This window comes from Synchiropus splendidus, chromosome 1 (assembly GCF_027744825.2).
Source record: "Synchiropus splendidus isolate RoL2022-P1 chromosome 1, RoL_Sspl_1.0, whole genome shotgun sequence".
NCBI lineage: Eukaryota > Metazoa > Chordata > Actinopteri > Syngnathiformes > Callionymidae > Synchiropus > Synchiropus splendidus.
In genome coordinates, this window is record NC_071334.1 from 14412437 (window position 1) to 14425142 (window position 12706).

Here is a 12706-nt window from a genome sequence, read left to right on the forward strand (position 1 = left end):
ATGTACAATAAAAAGCGTCATTCGGACGAATGGTTGATTAGTGGATGAATATATATATTGATCCTGTTTTGAACCTGATTTGTGACCAAACCTGTGTAACATATTTTTATTTTTAGTAATTTATAATTAATAAATACATAAATGCATATACTACTACACTACATCTACAGTTTAAATACTAATACCATTATTTATCACATCGAAATTCAGAGATTAAGTCTATTGCGAAGTGAAAAAAAAAAAAAAAGACAAGGTAATATACGCATCGCACATTGTGAGTTGTTATATGAGATTAGGTAACCCCCCTATTCGTCCCACAGTGGGGAAAATCAACTATAATGTATTTACTCTTATTGTTTAAGACGTTGCTTTAAATCATTCCATAATATAGGGCAGCCTTTTCTAGGAGAGCTATTCATGTGTTCACGTTTATTTAATTAATCTGTTTATTTCAAAATCATGTATGTATATATATATATATATATATATATATATATATATATATATATATATATATATATATATATATATATATATATATATATATATATATGCTTTGATGACTTTACATTAATATAATAATTTGGCAGTATCAGTATTATGCCAGTTTGTTCCACAAATCTTACCATTTCATGTCGTGTGTTTATACAGTTCCTGGTGTAACGAGACCGTGATCACGTGATCTGACTGCAGCTATAAAAGCCTCGTGTCAGCACAGTGGAGGAGTGTGACAGTCCTGTGGATCTACACACACAAAACACAAGAGAGACACCTTTGAGCCCATTTTAGCCTGGTCGATCCATTTGAAGTTCAACTTTTGGTGCGAAGCGCAGCTGGACAAGCGCCTCTTATGGTCTTGTTTGACCCAACCGGACGAGCAAGATTCGCCAGGTCAAAGAAGAGTTGACTTTCTCCTCGGTATGTGTGAGTCCGGCGTGTGGAGATAGAGCAGACGTGTGTGCGGGTGCGTTCAGCGGAGGCAGAAGCTGAGGAAGAGGAGGATGACTTTGGGGGCGGATATGTCCGACAGCTCTGCATTGTCCGAGGATCTGGACATCGACGTGGTCGGGGGTGACATATCCGTAGGAAAGGACGGACAGTTCATCCACGAGTTCCACTTGGACAATGACTCGGACGACAATTACTCTCAGAACGCCGCCGACAGCTCCCCGGGACTCGGCCAGGCGGAGCAGATGGGCTCCGGCGGAGATGCCGGGGGTATGGCGGGAGACAAGCCCAGGAAGAACGCTCTGGTCAAGCCGCCGTACTCCTACATCGCCTTGATCACCATGGCGATCCTCCAGAGCCCCAAAAAGAGACTGACTCTCAGTGAAATCTGCGAGTTTATCAGCAACAGATTCCCGTACTACCGGGAGAAGTTCCCCGCCTGGCAGAACTCCATCCGGCACAATCTGTCTCTCAACGACTGCTTCGTGAAAATCCCACGGGAGCCTGGCAACCCCGGGAAGGGCAACTACTGGACCCTGGATCCGGATTCGGCAGATATGTTCGACAACGGGAGCTTCTTGCGCAGGAGGAAGCGGTTCAAGCGGCACCAGGCTAACGAAATCCTGAGGGACTCTGGCGGGTTCATCCACGGGTTTGGATACGGCCCTTACGGATACAGCTATGGACTTCAGCTGCAGAACTTCCACGCAGCCCACAGTCCGTACCACCCACCTGCTGGCTCGTTCCCCTTCTCGGGCGCGCCATGCACCTTACCCTCATCCATATTCCCTGCGCCGCATCCGCTTCCGCTGGCCGCAGATTTACGCAAACCCTTTTACGCACAGCTCAGCCCGAGCTTGCCGCCCCTCAAAACAGACTCCAGTCCTCCCAGTAGACCTTCCTTCTCCATCGACAACATCATCGGGGCTGGGAATTCCACCGCCTCCTCCTACAGCGCGCAGCCGGCCAGTCAAGCGCAGATCCTGGCCATGCTGACCCCGAATCACCTGAGCCTCACACCGGACAGTGTCCTCACCGGACCGCAGACATTTCCCAGCAAGAGCCCAAACATGAGCACATGTCCGTTCTAGCCAGTAGATTTTGTTTTAACGTTGTGGCTGCAGGAAGGTAGGCCGAGCAGATAAGATTTATTTATATGCTGTACATAAGTGCATCGTTCGGAGAACTCAGATTCTCTTTATGGAACGGTGTGATTTGGACTTCGCCGTAGAGCTACAAGTGGAACCCCGTGGAAGGGTTTCAAGGGTTTGTGTTGATATTTCGTGCAGAGTGGCGCAGATGAATGGCAGACATGCAAACTCAGGTTACACTAAAAAGCACACAGTTCAGATTCTTCTTATTTTCCCTTTGCATTCCTCTGTACTTTCGGGTAAGAAATACAAAGACGTGTAAAAAAAGGACAGTAAAACTGAACTCAGATTTCATGGAGAAATTAGATTGAGTCAAATGACACACACACACACACGTACACACACACACTCACACAGCTGTGACACTAAATATAAAGATATATATATAAATATATATTTTGACTGTTGGTGAATTCAATGTCTTCAACTTCAATTCCCATTTTGTTGTGGAACGTGTGGTTCATGTCATGTGTCAATAGCAAGATCAGTCGTAATGTCCATAGGTCTTTTTTGGGCTGTGAGAATAATAAATATTTGTGAATTTAAAAACTTTTTTCATCCGTTTATTACGTGTGCAAATTCAAAACCGCGTTGTGATTTTACGCGTTTGCAGTTAATAATCACGGGAAAGCAGAAGCCACCAACGATTAAAATCATTTTACAGGCAGAAGTTGCACACACGGTGTTATTCGATGAGTCACATGGGACGTTTACTTGAAGCTCATGCCCACTGGTCTACACACGCATTTTATTCACGCATACTGGCTGGAGGCGCAAAGAGACGCTGCCTGTATTTTGTAATTGTACTTTCTATAAATCCCAGGAGACACAGTAGATTGTGACTCATATTCACATCTTTATATTTTAACTTTTTTTTGTCTCATCCCCTTTTGAGATGTAACCAAACACTGCTTGTCCGATTGGAAATTAGAAATTGGAAACGACTTAGAAATGATTTCACTCATTGCGTGAGGCCCCCGTCACATGCAATTGGTGAAATCATTTACGTGCTGCATTAAGTTGCATATTCACATTCACGGCATTTTAATGACATTTTCTGCCTCTCTAATTGTATGATTTGTTTTCATTGGAACACTCCATGTTAACAGAAACACGCTTCATTATAACTAGTCATTTGGTGGTATACGAATAAGTACCTTTCTTGATATTTGCATTATTTATTTATTTTTATTAAATGTGCAAAGGTTAATTGATTCGTATACAGATTATGTTACTGACGTGAACACAGATCATGAAATACGCACTTTAAGTGACACAAATAAGCGAGAGAAAATCAGATTTGAAACAACATAAAATAACGACCTTCATATGTTGGCGTTAAAAGACAGCAGTAATTCATAATGACACGGTTGGGGTTTCTGACACACGCCAGTCATCTCCAATTAGCGAACATTTACGGTCGTTGGCGCCAATGTTTTAATCTCGTTTTCCAGCTAATTTACTCATTTTACTGGATCATAACACAAATCCATGTTTTCTCTAGAATGTTTTAATTCTATTTATTTATTTGGCGTTAGAGGAGTGTACGGCGACACACGGTTTATACGTATTCCAGTAGAAAAAGAGTTAAGAAACGTGTACTTAACAAGTTTTATCTATAAACACTCACAAAACCAGTTGAATCTGCAGTCCACTGATGCACACACCAGGCTGCAATATCACGCCACAGTGAGCAGGGATTCTTGTAAAGGCCCATTTTCCTCCAAGATACAAAGGCCCAATAACAAATTGGGACGTGAGCAGAACCTCGGCGGTCTGTCATTGAACGCGAACAATATAATTCGGTCTTTTGGGCTTTCGTTACTAATTTGTAGCAGCATTTTACACCGAGCTCCAAATCCGCCATAATGCGTCTTCTGGGCCGTTTGTTGGTGTTGTCAGTGTGCACCCCGAACCCAGGGGGGACTGAATGTGCGCACAGCGAGCGGTCCAGTGTGCGTCCAGCCACACACATCCAGAACCTGAAAAGCAATCTTCTCAAAAGGCCCTCGCTTTGCTGCGCTTTCATCTCATCTGTGTATGAGAAGAAAAGAAGCAGTGGGTTCCTACAGAAAACAGGCCTTTTGGTCTTTTTCTCCGGAGATGTTCCCGGCAGAAGGGGGTGCAAAGCCTCTTGTATTTTCGGCATATGTGTGCGAACAGTGAAATTAGTTTGCGGGTGTTTTGACAGATGATTATTGAGGGTGAAGTGTGGGAGGCCTGACTTGTGTTTGCCTCACTTCTCTTTGAAATCTTCATCAGCTTCTCTCTGCAAATACATTTCATTAACTGCACACCATGGCCATGTTATATCGATATCCCTCACATATATAATTTGCAGAGTAAATGAGGCGTGGAGAGAAACATTAGCAGCTCAGTGAAGTTTCCTGCAGCCGCGCTGCCGGGAGTCATTACGCACCGCATCACTCCATTAAAATCCACATGAAGCGTTCGCTGGGTTGTTGGGAACAGTTAAACATCGACCCGAACCAAGACCAGGCCAATGAAAATCAACACACACCAAGAATAACACACCTTAATATATATAAAACAACGATGTCAGAATCGATCTGCTGGTTGCAGCTGTTCCCCGGTCAGCAGAGAATAAACGTTTGGAGCTTCCCAGAATCTATCTTTGCTCCTTCATAATTTCCCACAGATACACTGAGGAGAATTCAGTCTGTAGCGCTTTAATTCCGACACAGAGACATCATCCTCGCAATCGATAAGAAATAGTTTTAATGATGACGTCATATGCCAAATATGGGAGAAATTTTGTTTATTTTGTTAACACGCATATTTGACTTTGATTGAAGCACCTGCTATCTACTGAAAGAGTTCGGGCAGTTATAGAGGTATTAATGTCAATAATGAGATAATAATGACCATATAGGTCATTATGTCAGTTATGACAACTGTAAATATTCTCCTCCTACTACTCCTCATCATCATCATGATAATACATTTTACCTGGAATTGTGTCAAGAATGATTGACGGAGATTATCGAAAATCCTTTCTTGAATAGATTCCAAAATGTCTTGTCAATATGGTCTGTATTCGCTGACAACAGCATTTTGACTAGTAGGACAAGAGGACACACGGAGAAGCTTTGAGGTGGGGCTGGAATACTAATGTTCAACCTGTCGCACAGGTTCACAGAGTTATAATATAATATAATACAATATAACATAACATAACATAATATAATATAATATAATATAATATAATATAATATAATATAATATAATATAATATAATATAATATAATATAATATAATATAATATAATATAATATAATATAATACAATATAATATTATATAATATTATATAATATTATATATTATAATATAATATAACATAACATAACATAACATAACATTATATAATATTATATAATATAATGTTTATTTATTGTTATTGAAAGTGTGACAGAAAAGGCATTTAGGTATATATTAAAGTTAAACTATAAACAAAAAAGGTTGCCTTGCTCGTAAATGAATTTTTCATTTTGTGAAAAATACACACACACACACACACAGCGCCATAATTTGTTCTTACCATTTCATTTTCAGACAAGTAAATACAAGTTACGTTCATAAATTAGCATTGACGTGACAAAAAAAATGTAAAAAAAAAACAAACAGATATTTTAAATGACGACTGTTATCGAATTTTATTACTCTAATTTTTTTAAGTGCCCCGAACTTTAAGAAGTCTCGCCAAGTACTTCAAAGTAAAGTTTTCAGCGTGTATCTTTCACATTGTATTTCCATTATCGGCGTCAGCTAACTCTGAATTGTCGTCCTCGATCAAGTGCGAAAGCCAAAGTCGCCACAAATTCTCCGCAGCTATTTCTATGAACTGAAGTGAATTACGCACAATGAAGGAACGAGTGTGTTTGTGGTCTGGGGTCTTTCCAAAAATGGAATGGTAGCCGGTGGTCTGCATGATGTGTTAGAGAAAAGAATCCCCATCAATCGCCTCCTCTGTCTATCCTCCGTGTTTTTGCAGCAGACAAGAATCCGGCTCTTTAATTAATATAGAATGTGTAAATACAGCGAGGACAGTGAACGCACCATTCCGAGCAGCGCTGTGCGCTCTAGGCCACTGGAGAAACACCTGCTACGCACACGCGCGCGCACACTAGATAAAACCTTGGTTTCATTTAATCACCTTTATTTAATAACGTTACAAAAAAAGCTTTGCTTTCTTCAAGAGGAAAACGTTTCCTCATCATTGAACTTTTCATACAAACTCCAACGTAGGAGAGAAACAAAAGCAGCACACGACATTGGTAATAATGAAAGAAAGACGCTGTGTTTAGATCAGTGTTCAGTTCACTCTTTGTAATCCAGTACTTTTGTTACTTTTTTAGGTTGACTATGGCCCTCAAACTTGGTCCACTAAAAACGGACCATTCAAAAGTCGCGCCTCACGTGAATCTCGATGCGCTTTATTTCCAATTTCAAATTGAAGCGATTATCGATGACAGTCTCGATAAATGTTGTCGGGGAAGGAGCCGAGGTCCGACCCATCCACCAGGCTGCAGTGCAGGTGGTCCTCAGCTCCCCCAGCTCCTCCTCATCCAATCACAGTGAGGTAAACGCAACACAGGTCAATTAAAAGCATGTAATCCGAAATCTTTACACTTTTCACTCACTGCGCAATTCTACCAGACAGTTATATGTTTTTGTTCAAGGCGACAACCCACCCCCTGGTGGTCTGCCGGCCTCACACACCGAGTCTCCTCTCCTCGGCTCTGACGCGCTGGTCCCCGACAAGAGAGGCGCAGCTGCAGTTGGCGCTCTGACACCATCACAGTCGCTCTTCACGAGCTCCTTCCACCTGACCTTTGACAGCAGAGCATCGGAGCCACAGTTAGAGATGAATAGCTGAGCAGAAGCCCGTTTATAACACCCCATAATTAACAGTGCTGGATTACATTACCCTTGCTGGCTCACTTTTATTTGTCAGGCGGGCGTCACGGTGGATTAACAGATAATGCACGTGAAAGTAGTTATTAGATTTATTAGAAAAAAGCTACACTGAAATAAATGCACAGCATTTTAATGTCTAATTGATGCATTTTGATACAAATTATAATTAAAAAATTAACTGAATATTTAAAAGAAAACAAAAAGAACTGCTAAAATATATTTTATATTTCATTTTTTATTATTTGCCATCACAAGGATGGACAGAAATATATATATATATATATATATATATATATATATATATATATATAAATACCAGAAATAGGAATGTATGAAGTAATGTGAGAATACTTCACTAATCCCAACCTGGGAAATTAAATTGCAATAGGAGGATGTGTTTGTAATAAATACATTTATCAATTTGATGAGTAAAAAGCGTATGGATTTTATTTTATTTTAATTTATTTTATTTTATTTTTTGCCTGAATGTGCCTAACCAAAAGAGGCTAATACTCGTAAAATCGTAATATTAATAAAATATATGAATAATAATAATAATGATCAGATTGTGGTTATTTAGACCTAAATCCATTATTAATAGCTTATTAATGCAATTGACAAGTAAGTACTTGAAATGGAAGAAATAATAATACAACTATAGACCAGCATGTTTATTTATGTGTTGAACCACCAAGCCTCAATGTGAAATTAATGTTATCAGTATCTTAAGATAACTGCCCTAAATCTGTCATGTATTGCTGTTATTTATGAGTCACAGAACACATGGTGTCTGAAATGTTATGTGCTTTTCATGGTAGTTTCATTTTTGATATGTAAAAATTGTTCCTCATTGTAATGCGACACACATCAATGCTATAAACACCTATGGCAACTGTAAAATAGCATGTTAATTATTTATGAGTTGCAGAGACTACATTTTTCTAGTTTGGCTCTCAGGAAGCAGCACAAATGTAAATCACAAACATCCGTCAACAGTGAGAATGTAAAACTCCCAGCAGCCCCTGGTGCCCTTCCTTGGAGGTGAAAATGAAACTTTGTTTAAATTGCCATCTAATCTTTTTTGGCTTGTTTTTCCAAAAGCGGAGAAAACCTCGCGATAAAATTGAAGTTTACTATTTGGAGTGAAACGCGATCATGTGGAGGTCGTGGGGCCAAACTTTTTAAGACTAATGTTTATTTAGAGAAGTGAGCGCTGTCTCTGCGACTACCAGAAGACCGTGCTAATGTCTTTAGCAGGACGGAGGGGACCACCAGCAACACGTCGGCCCTCCTCTGCCTCATCCGCAGCTCCATGCATATTCAGGAGAGCAGAACAAAGCATGTCCTCAGCCTGAGCAAATTAAACATCAATGCTATCTGAGCCTGATTTTGCATTCAAGCAAAAGAGATCTAATTTAGGGTTTGCTTGTGAAACCTTCCGAAAATGAAGCTTGATCTCTTTTTTCCATCATAACATTTGAACTTTGGGAAATAAAGCACTCATGCTCAGTCAAAGGCTATTTGTTTTAGGCAATTATGCTTGAATAATCAATGGTCTTCATCTTAAAAAGCGGGAGAAAGACACATTTGTGAGGCGTTTCCACTGGAGCGAGGAGAGCAGCAGCGTGTTTTCTTACAGTGTGTAAAATCAAATTAGATACGGTGGGGAATCTGACCTCTCTTCGGACCCACATATTTTTCACCCTTCAGGTTTTAGTGTTCCTCGGGTATTTCTGTTTTCTCAGCTGGAACTGCCATTACACATTGCGCTAGTTTGTATCTTACCATCCCCTCTCGCCCTCTCTCTCTCTTCGCCCCCTGCATGAGGACCTCCAACACTTCTCCTTGCTCTCCACACAGAGGGACCAACAGTGATGTGAAACATTGAAACAAAATACAGTGACATCTAGTGGCCAGTGATAGCCACCTTTTTCAAATCCCAATACCGTCACTTTGGAATCTGGTGGAGGCTTCAGAGAGGAATGCCGCACCCAAAAAGGTGTGTCAGAACACAAGGTGATGATATCGTAACTCCTTATAACAAGAGGACGAAGCTTAAGAAACGAAATCACTTAATAGAAGATAAATATAGCACAGAGTGTCGGAGAATCACTCTACACAGGAATGATGAACGCCTCCTTCCGATCTAGCTGTCGACCGAAATTGTAGACGATATAGGCCATATGATTCTTCAGCGTACGAGAGCACTGAGGAGCTATGACAGCAGTTAAAGTGTCACAGGAGCGGCCACTTCACCCTGAGTGTATATGAAGGACAAAAATGGCGGAAAAAAAGACAGAAAATAAACAAAGCATGACATACTTCAGACATTAGCCACTGGTTATGAAATGGAATCTCCTCTCTGTGAGATCTTTTTTTTTCTATAGTGTGGTTGACATTTCAAAGCGAAGAGGTTTAAAAATAAAGCAGCTCGTACCAGCTAATGTCTGAGTTTTCTAACTTTTATGTGGCGGCGATAGACAAAACATAATATAAGCCTTATCATTGGCAGCTTGAGCGCAATAACTCCTCAAAGACAGTTTCGCCTGGTGTTTAGTGTGCAGGCTTCTTTGGTTTAAATGGAAGGAGTAATGGATTTTATCAAATGGATTGTGTTTTTGGGTTGGTGAGTACCTCTGGCTGTGAGTGTGCGTGCAGCAGAGTTCATACGGGACTCAAGTTCAAAGCTAAAACGAATAAAAGGCCAAAGATGATGAGGCCACTCTGACTCCTTGTGACACATAAAAAAGCAGAGCAGAGCAGAGAAACAACAGTTTCCAGCGGCGGATGCCGAAGTGTAGAAGCCTAAGATTGCACTTGGCTCATGTGTGTGTGTGCGCGCGTTTGTAGTGTGGGGGGAGGTTAAGGTTGATCATAGCAGTCATTTCTCCGGGCGAGAGGTGCGGCTGGATGATGGTTTGAAAGCTAAAGGGGTGAGCAGATGGGTAAGTAGAGAGAGTGGGGTTAAGTGCTAGTTAGATGTCACACATCCTTGATAGAGAGAGAAAAAGTGTGTTTGTGTGTGTGAGCAAAAAGCAGACACACAAGATGTGGTACAGGACAGTGTCACCAAGACCTTTCAGCCCGATCATGAGATATTTCAGATTCTATTATGGCTGAGATGTGTGAGCTGGTGAAACCTGCAAATAAAAGTGCTCATTTATACATACAAATGGTGGCAAGACAAACAAAGACCCATACATTTTTACATCTCAACTTGCACCATTTTAAGTGTGAACTGACCGACTAACCTGAAGGCCAATCTCTCAAGAATGAGCTTGACTTTGTCTGTCTTTTTTCATTATCCTTTTCAGTTATTTCAGTAATATGATTTGAAAAGGTGAGGGACAGTGGAGAAGTTTGGAGACGGTTGTCAGATGGTGTGGACACATGGAGACGAGAGACTGTAGACAAAGACTGTTCAATATGGATGAACCAGGTTAAACAAGAGGGGAAGGTTGCCTCTTCTAGGTACGACAAATGGGAGGAAAAAAAACAGCCAACCAACCAACCCAAACAAAACAGTAAACCAGTATTACTTTCGCTAGAAAACCCAAAGGTTTTGGCAGAACGGTGTGTCATTGATAATCTTTAGAAAAGCTGCGTAAACAGGGAGTGGTGCAGACAAAGCAAATGATAAATTATTCCTAGTTTTTTTAAAGCAATTTCCACGTTTACTCAGAACCCAAACCTTTTAACATGGAGACACACATTCACCCATTCATGCCGACACTCACACATCGATGAAAAACAGAACAGGAATGTATTCAATCCAACACAAATCATGTGCGGTTCCCTTGCATCTAAATAGTCTAAACAAAAAAAAAACAAACAACAGAAAATGTTGTCCAATCTATGTTTAATATAGAATTAGAAATCATCAGTATGTTTCCTCTGAAGTCCTAAATATTTCTCTGCTTGCTATAGTTGTTTAAATAACTGTCGGCAAGTTGACAGAGCAACATTTCCACCTAAATCGTCTTGCAGCATTGTTTGTACAGTACTATGGGATATAATCCAGACCTGCAGGGCAGGTAGAGCACTGGCTGCACATCAGACCTGGAGTCTGAGTGGAAGGAGTGAGGCAGGCGCCGGGAAGGTTTAGGGAAGTTAGCTGTGCATGCTCATGTCTGTTTGTCTTCTTCCATATTGCAGGCTGTGTGGGTGGGTCGCTCAAGCAGGGTGGTGGTTCTGTCATGGGCTTGTCAGTTGGATGTCAGACTCCATTGTACCCGTCTGGGATTGATGATGAACAACTACAGGAAGTGTAAAATGCTGCTGTGAAACAGGAAGAAAAGCGGGGTGGAGGAGGAGTCGAGGAGTCCTGCTGGAGGGGGATGTGAACATCTTAGTTTGTCTGAATACAGCTGCTACAATGGCATGATCAATGATATGATAAAGATAATTGAAATAATATGTTTAGTATATTATTTCTTGATGGAATGCAAGCACATATTTTGAGTGAAAACAACCAGGTCTTGGTTTCAGCACTATTATCAAACTCGTGTCTTGACTTTCACCACTATTACCTCACGTTCAGAGGTGTCAAATTCAATGGCAGTGTGACCCCAAAACAGACAACCAAATTTACATTTGCCGGCGTTTCTTAAACTGACTGTTTAAACAGGGATACAAATGTGATTTCAACCTTTTAGCCTTTTATTTTTATGCTGTTGGAAGAGCTGTAGTTGCAGTGCACACTGGGACACTGATTATTTGTTAACTGTAGTTTTATTTTATTTGTCTTTGGAAATGTGTAACTATGAGTTTTCCTGACGCCTTGTTCAGTCCAATTCTGAGGTGAATGACTAGTGCTCATTAGTATTGGCTCCTCATACTACAGCCACACTGTTACTGTCGACAAAACTACACATTTCTGATAGGACGGTTGACTATACATTTATTCTGAGACCCTTCAATGAGACTTTCATTACACCAGCTGTCAGTATTTTCCAATAATTGTGCATATTTCTGACTCAACTTGACTCTGAACTTTGACCCTTTTAAGGCATATCTAATGAAGTAGAATTTGCACTGTAGCATGCGTATTGAGAATGAGAATGAATAATATTTCCCCATTGTAGGAAGAATTAATCCAACCTAATCTAATTTAAATTCCTCAAGTTGAATTAAAGTTGTTCTGCTGATGTCTCAGAATAACCGTTTTTATCAGTGATACTTATTTCCTTAAGTTTTGTTCAGACATATCAAAAGCAACCGGTTCCAAATCAAATCTGATTTATCACTTCCCAGAAACCAAATAAATCACTGGTGATATTAAATAAATATTCTGAGGCTCCATCGCCACTCAACATGACCTGAAAAAATAACACACTGTAAACTAATAATCACAAACATATTTCAGATGTCAAGGCTGTAAAAACAGCCGCCTCCTTCCAGACAGCACCCATCTGCTACTTGACAATGTTTCTGTTTCTGACCTTTGGTACCATGTGACTCTCACTGGTCCTCACCAATTATCCAAATCCTTCCGTCCATTCGACATGAGTCTTATATACTCCCTGCTTAAAGGCCGCCATGGGACGTAACGGCTGATGTAAGAAAGGTAATGGCCCTCTCCTTCCTTGCCCTGCTACTTCTGCTTCCTCGTGGCTTTTTCCAGCCCTAATTCAATTCTGCATGCTTTTCTTGGCAGGATCCGTCGCTG

The 12706-nt window shown here is 40.6% G+C and overlaps 1 protein-coding gene across 1 annotated transcript; it reads left to right on the forward strand.

The window, feature by feature from the left end:
• Positions 1-753: 753 nt before the first annotated feature.
• Positions 754-2582, forward strand: foxd2 (forkhead box D2). Its single transcript, XM_053844038.1, has one exon. The coding sequence runs from the start codon at positions 1002-1004 to the stop codon at positions 2037-2039; it is 1038 nt and encodes a 345-aa protein (XP_053700013.1). The 5' UTR covers positions 754-1001; the 3' UTR covers positions 2040-2582.
• Positions 2583-12706: the final 10124 nt, after the last annotated feature.

Excerpts from the sequence above, each read along its gene's own strand:
- foxd2 (XM_053844038.1), top strand. The coding sequence starts at position 1,002 with ATGACTTTGGGGGCGGATATGTCCGACAGCTCTGCATTGTCCGAGGAT.